This window comes from Monodelphis domestica, chromosome 2, assembly GCF_027887165.1.
Source record: "Monodelphis domestica isolate mMonDom1 chromosome 2, mMonDom1.pri, whole genome shotgun sequence".
In the NCBI taxonomy this organism is placed as follows: Eukaryota; Metazoa; Chordata; class Mammalia; order Didelphimorphia; family Didelphidae; genus Monodelphis; species Monodelphis domestica.
This window is the reverse complement of record NC_077228.1, coordinates 99,126,886-99,147,322: the sequence shown is the minus strand read 5'-3', so window position 1 is coordinate 99,147,322 and position 20,437 is coordinate 99,126,886. Positions and strand designations below refer to the sequence as shown.

Here is a 20,437-nt window from a genome sequence, read left to right as displayed (position 1 = left end):
CAGCTCAGTGTGACATGATTTTATATGTTCTTGACAAAGATCCTGGAGTGTTTTGCCATTTCCTTCTTCAGCTGAGTTTATAGATGAGAAACCGAGGCAAACAAGATTAAATAATTTGTCCAGTGGCTCATAATTCATAAGTCTCTGAGAATAGATTTGAACTGTGGTAGATGAATTTTCCTGACCTTAGGCCTTGCTCTCTATCCACTTTGCTGCCAGCTATGCCACATAATGACTAGAACAATATAACGAGAAGAATAAACACTACAAAAAAATTGAAAATGAATGTTGAATATTCAGAAGGAACAAATTTGGACCCAAAGAAGAAAAAAAAAACAAACAAAAACCCTTGTCCCCACTTCTCTACAGAATTTTGTACTATTTATGTATAGAGCATTAAATTCAACCAGATTTTTTGATGATTTTGTTATTTTTTCTTTCCTTTTTTATTATGGAAAAAATTTTTTTATGAGGGCCATACTCTGAGGAAGTAAAAGTGCAAATAAATAGAGGGAAATTTAGGATATGAAAGGCCAAAGGCTTAAATAGAAATTCATCTTACTAACTGCAGGCAATCCAGAGAGCAGATAATCCCATGAAAAGGATAGAAATTGTTTTGGGGGTGTAGGCTACACTATCAGAGAGCAGGTAATGATATCTTAGAAAAGAAAATGTTACTGAGAAAGCCAGATTTAATCTCAAAGGTCAGTATTATCAGAGAATAAAACATATTATCCAAGAGACAGCATAGTTATTAGTAAAGCAGAAAGTGATACCAGAATTCAGTGATACTGAGCATTGCAAATGGAATCCTATGCTAATGATTCATTTCAAGCAGACACTCTAAGAAAGAATTGGGAAATTATAATGTCTATTGGCTTTCTTTTTGCAAAATAAATTTGTTTTTTATATGTCAAGTCCCCCACCCCATGTATCAGGATGGAATCTTGGCTTTCCAGAAAGTTCAATGGGGACATCATAAAGGTCTAACTGATTTGAAATGTTACATCCTTTCTAAATATCATCCGGAGCTTCCTATAACAGGGGTCCTTTAAAAATAGTTTACAGAAGTGTACTTACTAATGCATTTTGGCACTGGATTCCATCCTTCTTCAGTACAAATAAATTTTGTCCAATAGCTATCATATGATTTAGTTCCACGGACAGGTTCAAAATGGTCATTACAGTGGTAGTACATTTCTTTTCCAATAGATGCTGGAAAACTTCTTTGAATGTAGTCCTCACTCTGGTTTGGCTTATAAAGTTCTCCATTTTCTATTACTGGATATTGACAAGGTTTCCCTTGGGGAAAAGTGAAATAAAATATTTTCTTTAATAATTTAACTGGATAATTTTATTTTTCTATTATGAAGAAACACTACACAATATATTATATACTATGTAGTATAACTGTATTCTTTTCATTCATGATCTCAGAATTACCTGAGATTTAGAATCTCCCAGGAAAAGTGTCTATTCAAACTAGTCATACACTTACTTGGGGATGTTTTGCTACTATAGAATGCATAAGCTTCCACTATACTCTCACCCTTTGCCCTTTAAGACACTACTATCATGCTCATTTTAGTTCTCCTCATATTTGCCTCATTATTCTTTCTTAGTATTTTGCTACAATTTCACTATTTTCTCATTAAACATTAATATCCTTCAAAGTTTGGTCTGCAGATTCTATACTTTCTATGTATTTTTGTTGATCTCTTCAGTTCCTAGGCATTCAATTAACTCTATGAAGATTACTCTCAAATCTACATATCCAACCTTTTTCTCTATCCTGATTTCTAGTTCCATTTTACCATCAGCTTAATATTTCCAAACAAATTTCATATCAATACGTTAGACTTATCACATCTAAAATTAAACTCATTCAATTTCTACAAAACCCTTCCTCCCCACTTTTTTTTTCAGTTGAGGATAGCATCCATTCAGTTTCACAGGTTTACATCCTTTGAGTCACCCTTCACCCTTTTGCCTTTCCTGTACCTCAAATATTGAATAAATTTCCAGGTCTTGATTCTGCTTTCATGATATTTCTCCCATCTTTCCCTTTCATCCTGAGAGTCATATATTCATTACTCCACTACATGCCCACCTAACCTCTTGCCTGTACTACTGAAATAGACTCTTAATTGTCCTGGATGCTTCATTCCACTTTGTTTCCAAACTATCCTCCATAAAATCAGCCAAATTACCATTCCTAATACACAGATCTGATAATATCATTTGTCCATTCTAATCATCCAGGACTTCTCTGTTTCTAATGTTAAAAAAAATTATTGGCCAGGAATATAAAGTTTCTCATGATGTGGCTCCCACCTACCTTTCCAAATGTTTCATATTGGTCTCCTTCCTACCATATGCATTCCAGTCAAACTGGACTAGTAGTTGATTCTGAAACCACCATGATCCCTCTCATCTCTAGGACTTTGAATGGGCTCTCTCTCATGTCTAGAATATTATTTCTTCCTCATATTTGCCTCTTAAAATGCCATGTTTCCTACAATCAGTTTCTACCTCCTACATGAAATGTCCTAGTTGCTACTTTCTTCCTGCTTGTTTTTAAAAATTCATATGAGCATGTAATGAATGTTCATATTCATACTATACTATTTTCAGGTTTTGCTTTTTTGTGAGGGGGAACTTTGTGATATCTTTTAACAGAAGCATGAAAATATAGGCTAGAACAAAGGCCAAAATTAGAAAAATTTAAAAACATACTTAGAGAGAATGTGGTGATGTTTTTAAAAGAGGTAAAAAAGATTGCATTGTAATATTCTTAGTTCTCATAGAGTATTATTTCTGAATTACTCAGATGAGGTATAAGTATAAAGTAATACTATTTCTTTCTTTAAGTATACCAAATCTGAAGCATAAGAATAAAACATATATGGAAGCATTTATTAATTCAATAATGTTTCCGTTGCTCAGAGATTTCTTTTTTTCCTTTTCAAAAATTTCTCTGTTGGAAATGTCCTTACACTCAATTTACAAGCCATTTTGGAGGTGAGGGATGAGGGTAAGGAGGACTTGTGATTAGAAGCTGTAGTTTCTAGAAAATAAACCACTTCTAACAATGCAGATCAGCAACAATTCTTCAATTATCAATTTTAAGAGTTTAGCTTTGGGTTTAGAGAGGCCAAGTGATTAAGTGTTTTTTCTCAGTCATAACTGCAATATAATATTTTGGAGCTATCAACCAACAAGTTTAGTTTTTTGGATCAGAGCTGTGGTTTTCCTGGTTTAGTGAACAACTATTGAGAAATTCAGTGTTGTTGGATATTGGCTATGCAATTCATATAGCCTTAGAGGTTTTCCTGGAAGAATTGGATATTAAATGACTTGCTGAGTTTCACAATAGCTAGTAGTTTCAGAGGCAGAATTTAAATCGAGATCAGCCTTCTGTAGTTTTTGTCTATCTATATAATATATATGTGTGTGTGTGTGTGTGTATAAAACCATTCTACCTCATGGTTATAAACAATGCCAAAAGAAAAAGTATATTACATTTAGAGTTCCATATTGAAGTTATATTTATGTCTTTCAGAGCAGCATGTCCTAAGAGGTACCTGTTAAGTGACAGTCAGATTGTGACCTGAAGTGATACAGAATGTCTGTTTCAAGGAAATCATAGATTCTTGGTTGTAATGAAAAACAAATCAATGCAATTTCATGTCATGTTTCTGATTTCAGTAAATATATAATCATTGGGAAAGAATCTGACCTCAGAGAATTAGCACTCTTAAAGAGCCACTGCCCTAGTTCAAGTTCTCACCCAGGTGGGTCTACACTATTGCAATTGACCCAGATTCATCTCTCTTCCTCAAGTACTTCTCCATTCCAATTCATTCTTCATACAGCTGCCTAAGTAGTTTTCTTAATGTACAAATCTGACTGTTTCTCTTTTCTAATCAGTAAATTATAGGGTCTCCCAATCATCTCTAACTTCACAAAGTTTTGGTTTGACTTTCAAAGCTCTTAACAGTTGGATCCTAACTTATCTTTACAGTAAGACCACATATGGCTTCCCTTCATGTACTTTATAGAGCAGCCATGCTAGTGTTTTTACTGCTTCTTAGACCCAAAAGTCCATTTCATGTCTCCATCCCTTTGTACTTTTGGTCCTTTATGACTTGGCTTTTCCTCCTGACCTCTGCCTCATAGGAACCCCATGATGGTTTCTTCAAGATTAAGTTTAAACACCACTTTCATTAAGCCTTTTCACATCACTCTATCTACTATCACTTCCTCTGTATAAAATTACCTTTTAATTTTTTGGGGGAAGAGATAGATATTCTGCATTTACCTCTCTATGTATATCTCTCCTAATCATTTATACCCTACATTAGGGAAGATATTGCTCTATTTTTGATTTTGCATCCCCAGAACTTTTGTCTTTGTAACAACTAACACATGTTGCCTATAGCATTGGGAACAGCAAATGCTTATGGAGTATTTGAGAAACAATTTTACAGAACCCTGATGCCTTAAACCTCAATAATTTTCAGACTAGACTACCACATGATAAATGGTGGCAAAGATCAGTGAAATGATCTTGAAAGCTCAGTTTATTAGGCATTAAAATACATAAATGAGAATGAAGAAAAGAACTAAATTAATTAGTTTTCAATTTGGAATCGGGACATTCCTGACTATATCACAGTGTATCTATGGTTTGTGCAAATTTGGACACAAATATTCTCAAAAGTGGCATAGAAAATCAGATCATAATACATAATATGCCAATAAATTTCATAAGTTTTAATTCAATGGAATACATAATTATGTTATCAGAGAAAATGTCTTGGAATTTTAGAAGAAAATAATTATAAAATAATATACACTTGAGAGAAATTTCCTGTCCTTTACTTTTTTTTTGTCAGAGATGTAGAACATCCCTGGTCTATTTATTAAATGAGTGATGCCTACTTTGGATTCATACTACAAACCAAAGAAAAATATATATGTTGGCTTATTACATTTATAGATGTAATAAACATTCATTTCATAGTTTTCCAAGTAGGACAAAGTAGGAATGAAACTCACAATTACATCTTGGAAGAGGTGACCAGCCTTCAGTGGTACACGTTGCCTTGTTCCCAGTAGAGGGTGGGTAAAAGCCAGTTTTGCACTGGTAGTAGATTTCTTCATCTCCTCTATATTTCTCTCTCAGATTGTGTACATTGCCATTAGTCAAGGATGGAGGATCACAAATGACCTCTAAAGAGAAATATTTGATTAGTTTAAATATGGGACAATGGCTATTAAACCACTAAAACTATCAAGTTTACTCAGATAACACAATAGATTTTAATTCTTACAATGAGCATTTAAGCTTTTCATTCAGAATGGTAAAATCATACTATATATATTTTTAAACTCTTACCTTCTGTCTTGGAATCAATGCTGTGTATTGTCTCGAAGGCAGAAGAGTGGTAAGGGTTAGGCAATGGGGATCAAGTGACTTGCCCAGGGTCACACTAGGAAGTGGCTGAGGCCAGATTTGAACCTAAGACCTCCTGTCTCTAGGCCTGGCTATCAATCCACTGAGCTACCCAGCAGCCCTCCATGCTATATTTTAATAACTGTTTTTTCTGATAATCAGTATAAGTACCAAAGGTAGATTGATAATTTTATATCATTCAACTAGAAAAACATATTGAACTCAATCTTATAAGATATTTCATAATTGTTCTATACCTCAGAATCAACATTCTGAATAGAAAGTTTTCACATGTAACATTAGAAAAAATTGTTTTTAACTTCTTGACTATAGGGTTTTAAAAATATTTTGGTTGAATGGAATTTTATTGTTTTTAAGATATGTGAATGATATATTTTCTCTTCTTATGTTTCATTAATACCTCATGTGGGCATGGAATTGGGGCAATACCACTCGCTATTTTGACATGATAGTGCAAGAGGCTTTAGAAACCTTGCGGCAACATTGAGTCTGATCCACGCACCAAACTTAACACAGTTTCTTCTATATATCTTCCCTTCCTCCAATTCTTCAAATGTATTGTGAGTGCTATTTATTCATCCTCTTTGTAATTTCTACCTACAAGTCATAATTTTGTCTGTGATAATAAAAAAAAATTAATCCCCCTTTCATGTGAGAATCATTCAGTGTTACTAGATCACTACCACATCATACCCTGTTTCTTTCTTCTACAAGTTAAAGAAATTCCGAACTTACAATTGTTCCTTTTATGGAATAATTTGAAAACTCTTAAACATTCTATTTACTCACCTTTTGGATACACTCTCATTTGTCACTAGCCCTCTTAAAATGTGATCATCAGAATGAACTACAATATTAGGAATTCAGAAGAAGAACAAATGAGAGAAGTAACCAGACAGAGAGTATAAAGGGTTTGAGAGGAAGAGATAAGAGGGAGGGGGAAAGAGAAAGAGAGACAGACAAATAGGCAGAGTGACAGAAATACACACACACACAGACACAAACACACACACACACACACACATGAGCTGAGAGAAGGAATTGGAGGGTTAAGAGAGACAGAAACAGAGAGAGAAACAAAGAGATTCCCACGAAGTCCCTATAAAGCAGTTCCATTGTAAAGATATGGTTTTCATATAGAGTTTTCCCTAATATAATTAAAATGACATTCTTAAATAAGCTAATCTATTTATTCACTACCATCCCAACTAAATTACCAAAAATTTATTTTATTGAACAAGAAAAATAAAATTAATTTGGAAAAACAGAAGTCAACGATATCAAAATCTTTTCATGAACATTTTTCTGTAAGAGAGCTATAATCTTAAGAATGATGTAATGCTTATACTCTCTATAAAAATCTTTCTCTTTGTCACAATAAATGGAAGACCTAGCTCTAAATCATTGTTCTGTGTATCTACTCACTCAAGGGCTCTCCTAGTGATTCAGCTTTTTGCTCTATCTCTATTTTCTCTCTCTCTCTCTCTCTCTCTCTCTCTCTCTCTCTCTCTCTCTCTCTCTCTCTCTCTCTTTAACTCTCTCTCTCTCTCCCTCTCCCTCTCTCTCTCCATCTCTCTCTTTCATTGTCATTTCCTTATGAGGAGCTGGCCACCTTAGGAAGCTGTATCTCTCCCTCTGCAGCTTTGATGGTAGGTTTTACCCTGATCACTTGTCCCTCACATTCATTCATTCATAATCTCTCTCTTTATCAAGGAACTTTTATAAAAACTGACAAAGAATGAGTATATAGAAATCTTGCTGATAAATGTAGAAGGTAAAAAAATAATAATTTGTTGTCCTTAATGCAATTAAAATATTAATCCATTAAAAAGAAAAACACACATAACTAAGTGAAAACTGGATAAACACATCCTAAATTGTGAATAGATTAAATAATGAGTCATAGCAATAATAAATAATAATGAGAAAGACAAGTAGAATTAGAAAACATATTAAAATTTCTGTGGTTTAGCTACAAAGTAGGCTATAGTGAGAAAAATGATTAATATCAAAAAACATATAGTGAGAAAATTAAAAAGGAGAAAATTAATGAACTGGATAAATATTGGCAAAATTAAGAAAAAAGAAAATAAATCAAACTACAATGAGCAAAGTAAAAAGAAGATACTGAAAATTAGAGAAGAAAAAATTGGAACATTTAATACCTCACTGACAAGGTGACAGGCATGGAAAACAGTATGGAAAACAGAGGAAGGAGAAACAATCTGAGAATCATTGGTCTACCTGAAAAGCCACAAATAAACAGAAATCTTGATATTATAATACAAGATATCATCCAAGAAAACTACCCTGAGGTTCTAGAACAAGGGGGAAAAATGGGCATTGAAAGAATTCATAGAATACCCTCTACACTAAATCCCCAAAAGACAACTCCCAGGAATGTAATTATTAAATTCCAAAGCATTCAAGCTAAAGAAAAAATCCTACAAGAAGCCAAAAAGAGACAATTTAAATATAAAGGAAGGCCAATCAGGATCACATCAGCAACATTCACACTGAATGACGGCAAGGCATAGAACATGATATTCAGAAAGGCAAGAGAACTGGGTCTTCAACCAAAGATCACCTATCCATCAAAACTGACTATATATTTCCAGGGGAAAGTATGGGCATTCAGCAAAATAGATTTCCAAGTATTTGTAAAGAAAAGACCAGAACTCTGTAGAAAGTTTGACATGCAAACACAAAGAGGAAGAGAAACATGAAAAGGTAAATATGAAGTAAAGGGAAAAGGAGAAAATGTTATCTATTTCTTTTACTCAAAATCTCTTCCATAAAGACTACATTTATATCAAATTATATATATATATATATATATATATATATATATATATATATATATATATGTGGGGGAAATGTTAGGAGTAACTCTCAAAAATTGTATGCATAATTAGAGTAATTAGAAGAATCACTCATAAGGAAAGATTAGTGCATTAAAATGATATGGAGAAAAGGGGGAAAGAAAGAAAAAGGGAGGGGGGATTGTTGATGGTACTAAGATATACTTGAAGAAATAGAAAAAAATAAATAGAATAATCTTTCTCACACAAAGATACACATGGGAAGGGGAGGGGAAGAATTATCCTATAAGAAGGAGAGGAAGAGAGTGCTCATTGGTATTACTTAAACCTTATTCTCAGTGAAATCAACTCTGAGAGGGAAAAGCATCTAGATCCATTAGAATCTTGAATTCTATCTGATCAAACAGGGTAAGGGAGAAGGGATAATTAAGGTGGGGAGGGGGAGGGAGTATAAAAAGAGAGGGAAGGAGAGGGGTGAGAGAAGTTAAAAGACTCTTAAAAAACAAACAAACAAACAAGAAGGGGGAAAAGGGAGGGGCTAGAAAGGGAAGCATATTAAGGGAGGGGACAAGGGGAGCTGATTTAAAGTAAATCACTGGTTTAAAAGGTTATAGCAAAAGAAGAATGGACATAATTAAGGGAGGATATCAAAATGCTGGGGAATTCAAAACTGACAATCATAACATTGGATGTGAATTGGATGAACTCACCCATAAAAACGTAGATGAATAGCAGAGTGGACTAGGATCCAAAACCCTACCATATGTTGTCTTCAAGAAACACACATGAGTTGGGTAGATACTCATAAGGTCAGAATCAAAGGTTGGAATAAGACCTTTTGGGACTCAATTGATAGAAAGAAGGCAGGAGTTGCAATCATGGTATCTGACAAAGCCAAAGCAGAAATGGACCAGATTAAAAGGGATAGGGAAGGTAAGTACATCCTGTTAAAAGGGAGTATAGACAATGAGGAAATATCACTAATCAACATGCATGCACCGAATGATATAGTACCCAAATTTCTAATGTAGAAACTTGGAGAATTGAAGGAGGAAATAGACAGTAAAACTATATTAGTGGGAGATCTGAACCAACCACTATCAAATTTAGATAAATCAAATAAAAAATAAATAAGAAAGAGGTAAAAAATATGAATGAAACCTTAGAAAAATTAGAGTTAATAGACATATGGAGAAAAATAAATAGGGACAAAAAGGAATACTCTTTCTCCTCAGGACCACATGGCACATTCACAAAGATTAACCATACACTAGGTCATAGAAACATGGCATAATGAATGCATTCTTTTCAGATTATAAGGCAATAAAAATAATTATCAGTAAGGGTACATGGAGAGCCAATTCAAAAATTAATTGGAAATTAAATAATATGATACTCCAAAATTAGTTAGTTAGAGAACACATCATAGAAACAATTAATAATTTCATTGCATAAAGCATAGGAATAGAAGGGTCTTTCCTAAAAATAAAAAACAGTATATATCTGAAATCATCAGCAAACATCATCTGCAATGGGGATAAACTAGAAGCCTTCCCAATAAGATCAGGAGTGAAACAAGGAGACCCATTATCACCTCTATTATTTAACATCTTACTAGAAACACTAGCAGTAGCAATTAGAGAAGAAAAAGAAATTGAAGGTATTAAAATTGGCAAGGAGGAGACTAAGCTCTTTGCAGATGATATGATAGTCTACTTAAAAAAATCCTAAAGAACCAACTAAAAAGCTAGTGGAAATAATCAACAACTTTAGCAAAGTAGCAGGATACAAAATAAACCCACATAAGTTATCAGCATTTCTATATATCTCCAACACATCACAGCAGCAGGAAATAGAAAGAGAAATCCCATTCAAAATCACCTTAGACAATATAAAATACTTGAAAATCTATCTGCCGAGACAAACACAGGAACTATATGAACAAAATTACAAAACACTCTTTACACAACTAAAACTAGATCTGAGCAATTGGAAAAACATTAACTGCTCATGGGTGGGACAAGTTAACATAATAAAAATGACCATCCTACCCAAACTTATCTATCTATTTAGTGCCATATCCATTGAACTTCCAAAAAACTTCTTTACAGAATTAGAAAAAAAACATTAAAAAGTTCATTTGGAAGAACAAAAGATCAAGGCTATCCAAGGAAATAATGAAAATAATACGAAGGAAGGTGGTCTTGCAGTCCCAGATCTCAAACTATACTATAAAGAAGTAGTCATCAAAACAATTTGGTACTGGCTAAGAGATAGAAAGGAGGATCAGTGGAATAGACTTGGGGTAAGGGACCTCAGCAAAACAGTCTATGATGAATCTAAAGACCCCAGCTTTTGTTGATAAAAATTGCTGGGAAAATTGGAAGATAGTGTGGGAGAGATTAGGCTTGTACTAACACCTCACAACCTACACCAACATAAACTCAGAATGGGTGAATGACCTGGACATAAAGAAGGAAACTATAAAGCAAATTAGGTGAACACAGAATAGTCTATCAGTCAGACCTCTGGGAAGGGAATAATTTTAAAACCAAGCAAGACTTAGAAAGAGTCAAAAAATGTAAAATAAATAATTTTGACTACATCAAATTAAAAAGTTTCTGTACAAGCAAAACCAATATAACCAAAATCAGAAGGGAAATAACAAACTGGAAAATAATCTTTAAAACAAAAACTTCAACAAAAGTCTAATTACTCAAATTTATAAAGAGCTAAACCAATTGTACCAAAAAAATCAAGCCATTCTCCAATTGATAAATGGACAAGGACATGAATAGGCAATTTTCAGTTAAAGAAATCAAAACTATTAATAAGCACATGAAAAAGTGTAATAAATATCTTACAATCAGAGAGATGCAAACCAAAATAACTCTGAGGTATCACCTCACACCTAGCATATTTGCTAACATGACAGCAAATGAAAGTCATGAATGCTGGAGGGGATGCGGCAAAGTCGGGACATTAATTCATTGCTGGTGGAGTTGTGAATTGATCCAACCATTCTGGAGGGCAATTTGGAACTATGCCCAAAGGGCAATAAAAGACTGTCTGCCCTTTGATCCAGCCATAGCACTGCTGGGTTTGTACCCCAAAGAGATCATAAGGAAAAAGACTTGTACAAGAATATTCATAGCTGTACTCTTTGTGGTGGCAAAAAATTGGAAAAGGAGGGGATGCCCTTCAATTGGGGAATGGCTGAACAAATTATGATATATGTTGGTGATGGAATACTATTGTGCTCAGAGGAATAATAAAGTGGAGGAATTCCATGGAGATTGGAGCAACCTCCAGGAAGTGATGCAGAATGAAAGGAGCAGAACCAGGAGAACATTGTGCACAGAAACTGACACATTGTTGTACAATCAAAGGTAATGGACTTCTCCACTGGTGAACAACCTAGAGGGATACAGGAGAAAAAACTCTATCCACATCCAGAGGAAAACTGTGGGAGTAAAAACACTAAAGAAAAACTACAGCTTAATGACATGGGTCAAAGGAGATATGAATGGGGAAATAAACTCCAAATGAACACCCTATTGCAAATACCAACAACATAGAAAGAGGTTCTGATCAAGAACACAGGTGATACCCAGTCAAACGGCGCATCAGCTATGGTAGAGGTGGGGGAGGGAAGGGAGGGAAATTAAAATGATTTTTATAACCAAGGAACAACGTATGAAATTAAAAATTAAATTAAAAAAATAAAATAAAAACCAAAACTCCCAATCCTTTGTTCATATAAACAAGTGATGTATCATATGGTTTTCATTTGTGTTTCTACTTCCATTGTTCTTTCTAACTATAAGGATAGCTTCCTTTCTCATAAGTCCCTGGGGATTGTCCTGTATCATCATATTGCTATTAGTATCCACAGCTATTACATATGAATATGTTATAATATATCAGTTTCTGTGTACAATGTTCTGATTCTCATTTCACTACACTTCAGTTTATGTAGGTCTTTCCAGTTCATGTAGAAGTCAAGAACTTTATCATTCTTTATATTATAATAGTATTCAATCACCATCATATACCACAATTTGTTCATCCATTTCACAATCGATGGACACTCCTTCATTTTCCATTTTTTTTGCCAACATAAAGAGTGCAGCTATGAATATTTTTGTACAATTATTTTTTATTATCTCTTTAGAATACAGCTCTAGTAATGATATTACTGGATCAAAGGACATGCATTCTTTTAAAAGCCCTTTTGCATAATTCCAAATTGCCTTTCAGAATGGTTGGATCAATTCACAATTCCACCAGCAGTGCATTAGTGTCCCAATTTTGCCACATCACCTACAAAATATATTTTTTTCTTTACTGCCATGTTGGAGAATCTGCTAGGTGTGAGGTGGTACCTCAGAGTTGTTTTGATCTGCATTTCTCTGATCAAGAGTGATTGAGAACATTTTTCTTTTGATTATTGATAGTTTAGATTTCTTCATCTGAAAACTGCTTATTCATATGCCTTGACCACTTGTCATTTGGGGAATGACTTAATTTCTTGTACATTTGACTTAGTTCCTTATAAATTTGAGAAATTAGACCTATATCAGAGAATTATGTTATTTTTTTCAGAGTTTGTTGCTTCCCTTCTATTATTGGTTTTGTTTGTACAAAGCCTTTTTAATTTAATATAATTGAATTTATTCATTTTATATGTTGTAATGCTCTCTATCTCTTCCTTGGTCTTAAATACTTTCCTTACCCACAGATATGACAGGTTTACTATTCTTTTTCCCTAATTAACTCATGATTTCCTTCTCTATGTTTAAGTCAATTACACATTTTGAATTTATCTTGGTATAGAATGTGAGATGTTAATCTAAAGGTAATTTTTCCCATATCATTTTCCAATTTTGCCAGCAGTTTCTGTGATAGAGTGGATTCCTTTCCCCAAAACTGGGATCTTTGGGCTTATGAGGTAATGTACTCCTAGTCCATTCTATTTATTCTACCCCCCCCCCTTCTTTCTCTGAGCTGGTATCAGATGGTTTAAATGATCACTGCTTTATAGTGCAGTTAATATATGGTATTGCTACATCACCATCCTTCACATTTTTTTATTCTTGATCTTTTGTTCTTCTAGATGAACATTGTTATGCTGTTTTCTAATTCTATAAAAAATTTTGAAAGTTTGATTGGTATGGCAAAATGGTAGGATTTTCATTTTTATTATATTAGCTCATCTTACCCTTGAGCAATTAATTAAATCTATTTAAATCTAAATTAAATCTAAAAAATTAATTGCAATTGTTTAAATCTAGTTTTATTTGTATGAAAATGTTTTGAAGTTGTATTCATATAATTCCTATGTTTGTCTTGGCAAATACATTTCTAAATATTTTATATTATCTCTAGTGATTTCAATTCAGCTTTCTCTTCATAATGTCACTTAGTTTTGTTGGAAATATTTAGAAATACCGATGAATTATGTGAGGTAGTTTTTGTATGCTACAACTTTGTTAAAGTTGTTATTTCCACTAGCTTTTTAGATGATTTTCTCAGATTCTCTAAGTATTCCATCATATCATCTCCAAAGAGTGATAGTTTAGTTTTCTCATTGCCTATGTTCATACCTTCAATTTCTTTTTCTTCTCTAGTTGCTACTGATAGCAATTCCAGCACAATATTAAATAGTAGTGGTGATAATGGTTATCCTTGCTTCACTCCTGATCTTATTGGGAAGGCTTCTAAATTGTCCCCAGTGCAGATGATACTTGTTGGTAGCTTTAAATAAATACTGCTATTAGCTAATATGGCAGCAAAGGGCAGTGATAAATGTTGGGGGGGATGTGGCAAAGTTGGGACATTAATAAACTGCTAGTGGAGTTAGGAATTAGTCCAACCATTCTGGAATGCAATTTGGAATTATGCACAAAGGGGTTTAAAAAAATGCTTGCCCTTTGATCCAGCCATACCACTGCTGAGTTTGTACCCCAAAGAGATAATAAGGAAAAAAATGCTTGTACAAAAATATTTATAGCTGTCCTCTTTGTGGTTTCAAAACTTTGGAAAATGATGGGGTGCCCATCAATTGGGGAATGCCTGAACAAGTTGTGGTATCTGATGGTGATTGAATACTATTGTGCTTAAAGGAATCATTAACTGAAGGATTTCTATGTGAAGTGGAAACACTTCCAAGAATTGATGCAGAATGAAAGGAGCAGAACCTGGTGAATATTAAACACAGACACTGATACATTATGGCACAATCAAAAGTAAAATAGTTTTATACTAGCAGCAATGCAGTGATCCAGGACAATCCAGAGGAATTTAGGAGAAAAAAATGCTTTCCACACCCAGAAAAAGAACTTTGGGAACAGAAACACAGAAGAAAAACATATCATATGGTTTGATGGGGATGTAATTAGGGTTTTGGTGTTAAAAGATTATTGCAAATATGAATGATATGGAAATAGTTATTGAACAATAACACATATATAACCCAGTGGAATTGCTTGTCAGCTCAGAAAGAGGAGAGGGAAGAGAGGTGGAAAAATCATGGATCATGTAACCATGGAAAAATATTCTTAGTAAATAAATACGTTTTTTAAATGAATAGATCCTGCTTATTATTTTGAGCAATTGCCATTCTATTCCTACCACTTTCAGGTGTTTTCAATAGGAATGAGATAATCATGTGATTTCTATTAGTTTGGTTGTTGATATAGTTATTTGGATGGTTTTCCTAATATTAAATCAGCCTTGCATTTCTGGTATGAATCCTACATGGTCTTAGTGAATAATCCTGTTGATAACTTGCTGTAGTCTCTTTGGTAGAGTTTTATTTAAGGTTTTTCTCTATGTTCATTTGTCTACTGCTTTCCTTCTCTGTTTTTGGTCTTCCTGGCTTGGGACTTGATACCATAGTTGTGCCATAAAAAGAATTTAATAAGACTCCTTCTTTGCTTATTTTCTCAAATAGTTTGTATACTATTGGGATTAGTTGTCCTTAAGTTTTTGATAGAATTCACTTGTGAATCCATCTGACCCTGGGGATTTTTTCTTAAGGAGCTCTTTTATGGTTTGTTCAATTTATTTTTTCTGATATGGGATTATTTAAGTATTCTATTTCCTCTTTTGTTAATCTGAGCAATTTATGTTTTAAATGCTTTTTTTTTGCTAGACTATCATATTTATTGTCACATAATTGGGCAAAACACTGCTTAATAATTGCCTTAATTTCCTGTTCATTGGAGGTAAGATCACCCTTTTCATTTTTGGTACTGTTAATTTGATCCTTCCCCTTTTAAAATTAGATTAACTAATGCTTTGTATATTTTATTTGTTTTTTTTTCAAAGTTCCAGGTCCTAGTCTTTGATTTATTATTATAATTTATTTATATTTTTATCATATTATATATGACTATATTAAATGTTTTATATTACACATCATGTTATTTATTATTATATGATATATCATATAATTATAAATAAATTATTATTTATTACTTCAATGTTACATTACTTTCAATTTTTAAAATTTCTCCTTTAATTTGTATAATTTCCAATTTAGTTTTCAACTAGGTTTTTTAATTTGTTCTTTTCCTAGTTTGTTTTTTTAAGTTACATGCTCAATTAATTAATCTCCTCCCTTACTATTTTTTTGATGTCAGTATTCAGGGGTATGAATTTTCTCCTGAGTACTGATTTGATTGTGTGTAGATACAATCCACACCCCAGTTTGTCCTCCCCAGGCTCATCCTACCCTGAATCTCATTTTGTGTACATATGTTGCATGATGGAGGCTGACAGAAAGAAAAAGGTGTGATGTGGTAGGTGGAGGGCTTTCTCTCCACAGGCGCTGAGGTGGATCAGTGGCTGGAGCTGGAGCTCTGGTACCTGCAGTGCACTCAAGGGCTTTTATGGACTTTGTCTTCTTTGTGGGCTTCAGATTTCGGCTTCCTGATTTGTCTGAAGGTATTTTAGCTACATGATCTTTTCTCTCTCCTTCCTATATTTTCCTCTTTTTTTACTTTATCTCCATTTTGGTTAAAACTTAATTGTTAAGAGCTCTTAACAGATTCATGACTTAAGAGTCAGTTTTATAAACAGCAACCACAACAGTTTTTAAAAATTAATATTACATCTAATATTTTACTTTCATTATTCTGTTTGGCAGACCACAGAGGTTTAATGAATACCATTAATCTTCTCCAATTTTCTTCACTTTTTACTCTCCTAAAGCCAGCTCATTAGTGGCTAAATTCTGGAGTTTGGAGTTTTTATTCTGCTCTAAGTTGGTAGAGTAGTTTTGAAATAGACAAAAGCACAGATAAGCTTCACAGCAACAGCCACTGGTTGGATACTATAAAACTTTAGAAGCCTTCCTGCTTCCCATAGCCTTCTGTACCCAGCAATCCCCTTGCTCCCACCTTTTCTCCCTCTGCTGCCTCCCAACTACTGCTGATTGCATGAGGCTCCAAGAGCACTTTGTTTTTCCTGTGTGGAAGGATAAGATCTATCTCAGGGCTGAGGAGTGACTGAGAATACCTGGATGGCCAATGCTTGCTATTGCCTGGTGTGGAAGAGAGAAATTGGACAACATGCAAAAGACAGAAGCAGTGGAGGCTGATGATCTGTCAGTCAAACGAAGGTTGTATTTGGAATGTTTCTGGGAAGAACAGTTGGAAGGAAAAGAACACATAAACTAAAGGGTTGTCTTTTAAGCAGGAAGACAGAGAGGAGTGGTGGTCTTGTGACTTTGAAGGCAAAAGAAAGAAGGACAAAAGTCCAGATAACTCTCTGACTTGCTCCATTGATGATAGTGACTGAACCTCCTGACCTATAAGACATTTCTCTCAATTGGAACAATATCCCAACATCCTCTAAACCTAGGGTTCACTGTAGTGTTAAGGAAATCCCCAACCCTGTTAGCTCCATTCTCTATCTTTTCCTGCTTTCCCCAAATAAACTCCTTATTTAAGATAAAGAGGAGAAAGAGTATTTCATTTGATACATCATTAACTCAAAGTGAGTGATATAGAAAGGAGAAGAAGAAGAAGAAGAAGAAGAAGAAGAAGAAGAAGAAGAAGAAGAAGAAGAAGAAGAAGAAGAAGAAGAAGAAGAAGAAGAAGAAGAAGAAGAAGAAGAAGAAGAAGAAGAAGAAGAAGAAGAAGAAGAAGAAGAAGGAAGAAGAAGAAGGAAGAAGAAGAAGGAAGAAGAAGAAGAAGAAGAAGAAGAAGAAGAAGAAGAAGAAGAAGAAGAAGAAGAAGAAGAAGGAAGAAGAAGAAGGAAGAAGAAGAAGAAGAAGAAGAAGAAGAAGAAGAAGAAGAAGAAGAAGAAGAAGAAGAAGAAGAAGAAGAAGAAGAAGGAAGAAGAAGAAGAAGAAGAAGAAGAAGAAGAAGAAGAAAGAAGAAGAAGAAGAAGAAGAAGAAAGAAGAGGAAGAAAGAAGAAGAAAGAAGAAGAAGAAGAAGAAGAAGAAGAAGAAGAAGAAGAAGAAGAAAGAAGAAAGAAGAAAGAAGAAGAAGAAGAAGAAAGAAGAAAGAAGAAAGAAGAAGAAGAAGAAGAAGAAGAAAAGAAGAAGAAGAAGAAGAAGAAGAAGAAAGAAGAAAGAAGAAAGAAGAAGAAGAAGAAGAAGAAGAAAAGAAGAAGAAGAAGAAGAAGAAGAAGAAGAAGAAGAAGAAGAAGAAGAAGAAGAAGAAGAAGAAGAAGAAGAAGAAGAAGAAGAAGAAGAAGAAGAGGAAGAGGAAGAGGAAGAAAGAAGAAGAAGAAGAAGAGGAAGAGGAAGAGGAAGAAAGAAGAAGAAAGAAGAAGAAGAAGAAGAAGAAGAAGAAGAGGAAGAAAGAAGAAGAAAGAAGAAGAAGAAAAGAAGAAGAAGAGGAAGAAAGAAGAAGAAAGAAGAAGAAGAAAAGAAGAAGAAGAAGAAGAAGAAAAGAAGAAGAAGAAGAAAAGAAGAAGAAGAAGAAAAGAAGAAGAAGAAGAAGAAGAAAAGAAGAAGAAGAAGAAGAAGAAGAAGAAAAGAAGAAGAAGAAGAAGAAGAAGAAGAAGAAGAAGAAGAAGAAGAAAAGAAGAAGAAGAAGAAGAAGAAGAAGAAGAAGAAGAAGAAGAAAAGAAGAAGAAGAAGAAAAGAAGAAGAAGAAGAAGAGAAGAAGAAGAAGAAGAAGAAGAAGAAAAGAAGAAGAAGAAGAAGAAGAAGAAGAAGAAAAGAAGAAGAAGAAGAAGAAGAAGAAGAAGAAGAAGAAGAAGAAGAGGAAGAAAGAAGAAGAAAGAAGAAGAAGAAAAGAAGAAGAAGAAGAAGAAGAAGAAGAAGAAGAAGAGGAAGAAAGAAGAAGAAAGAAGAAGAAGAAAAGAAGAAGAAGAAGAAGAAGAGGAAGAAAGAAGAAGAAAGAAGAAGAAGAAAAGAAGAAGAAGAAGAAGAAGAAGAAGAAGAAGAGGAAGAAAGAAGAAGAAAGAAGAAGAAGAAAAGAAGAAGAAGAAGAAGAAAAGAAGAAGAAGAAGAAGAAGAAGAAGAAGAAGAGGAAGAAAGAAGAAGAAAGAAGAAGAAGAAAAGAAGAAGAAGAAGAAGAAGAAGAAGAAGAAGAAGAAGAAGAAGAAGAAGAAGAAGAAGAAGAAGAAGAAGAAGAAGAAGAAGAAGAAGAAGAAGAAGAAGAAGAAGAAGAAGAAGAAGAAGAAGAAGAAGAAGAAGAAGAAGAAGAAGAAAGGGGGAGGGAAGCTGAAGAGGCTGAAGAGGGAGGAAATGGGAGACAGGGAAGGTAGACAAAAAGAAGATAACTGCCTGATCTTTAGTTATCAATTACCAGTCAAATATAGTCCCTTATTATTATTTGCTACAATTTAGCACCCAGACTGACTGAACTTCACAATCTTACAACAACAGCAAAGATGTTCAAACAAGTGATCTGTGGGGTAGTTGTGCTGGAAGCCATTACAGGCTTTTGGATTTATACATTTTATACAGCAAAATGACTAAAATGATAGTAGATTCAGTGGAATACATTAGCAATACCACCATGTTCATACTCCAGTTGCCTTTTCAAAAACAAATCATTCTCTGGCAAATTCTAACACAAATCTACATCATTTCCATGGCTGCAATACAGACACTGATCTACCTTAAGAACATCTACAGATTTGTGATTCCCAAACATATAGCACAGATCATAGTAGTGGATACAAACCTAGAGACTCTTGTTAAGAACATGTTTGAAGAATTCATGAAGGCAAAAGAACTAGATCAGATAAAGGATAAGGGAAAGGGTCAGGCATATACTGCATCCAAAGAGAAAGACAGAAAGGTCAAGAAAGCAAAGTCCAAAGTACAGGGTAATGACAATGACAAAGACACTAAGTCAAATAGTGAACCTGAGAAAAATTTTCCACTCAAAGACATTTCCAAGGCTTCAAACACAGCTCATGTATTGCATTCAAAAGTTCATAGACAATTTACTACCTAGGAATTAGATTCCATGAAGAAACAGTTCTCAAAATTTATCAACCAGCCTTATAAAACTCAGAAGGAACAAAATTTTTGAACCAGATTTTCAAGATGTGGAATATCTTTTGTGAGAACTTTTTAGCCCCCATGAACATCACCAATTCATTGATCTTGATAAATTAACCATTCCCTCCAGTGAGGAAACCATTCTTTCTATGGACCTAGACCATTCTGGATTAACTCCTTCAGTTCCTCCTACTGAACCCTTGATTAGTTCTAACAAGTAACATACACTATAATACCACCTGGATGGTGAGAAAGTTTCTCCTCATATTAACCCAAATCAGGACTTGAACCATTCTGCTCATCTCCCTGTCAGACCTTGCTCACCCCACCCTCCTCCCATCTCTTTTCCTCCCAATCTATCTCTCTACCCTCACTTACTATACCCATACCCTCAAGAGTTTCCTCCTTCTCACTACTCAGTCCCAACCCATCTTCCCTATCCCTACCTGAATCATCCCTATTCTTATTCTCTTGGCTATCCTTTTCCCTACCCTCCTCCCCTGACCAATCCCACCCACCTTACTATGATTCCTCCTCAGGACATCACCCATCCTAATATATCACCTCCTCTCCTCCATGCCCTCAACTCTGCCCCCATTCCTCTACTCCATGCCCCCAACCCCACCAGCAATCTTTTTGTCCTGTCTCCATGAATTTCAAAA

The 20,437-nt window shown here is 34.2% G+C and overlaps 1 protein-coding gene across 8 annotated transcripts in view; it reads right to left on the bottom strand.

Annotated features, from left to right (window-relative positions):
- LOC100026505 (complement factor H) overlaps positions 1–20,437 on the bottom strand; it is a 179,790-nt gene that overhangs the window by 137,368 nt on the left and 21,985 nt on the right. For 5 of the 8 annotated variants that reach the window (XM_007481000.3, XM_007480999.3, XM_007481003.3 and 2 more), the window contains 2 exons: positions 5,062–5,235; positions 1,081–1,302 (listed from right to left, as the gene is read on the bottom strand). The exons of 2 other annotated variants lie outside the window; for them this stretch is intronic. In XM_007481000.3, coding sequence (XP_007481062.1) covers positions 1,081–1,302; positions 5,062–5,235 — 396 coding nt within the window. Of the gene's footprint in view, positions 1–1,080; positions 1,303–5,061; positions 5,236–9,011; positions 9,187–20,437 lie in introns of all 8 variants that reach the window. One more of the 8 variants, XM_056815679.1, reaches the window with a different exon arrangement.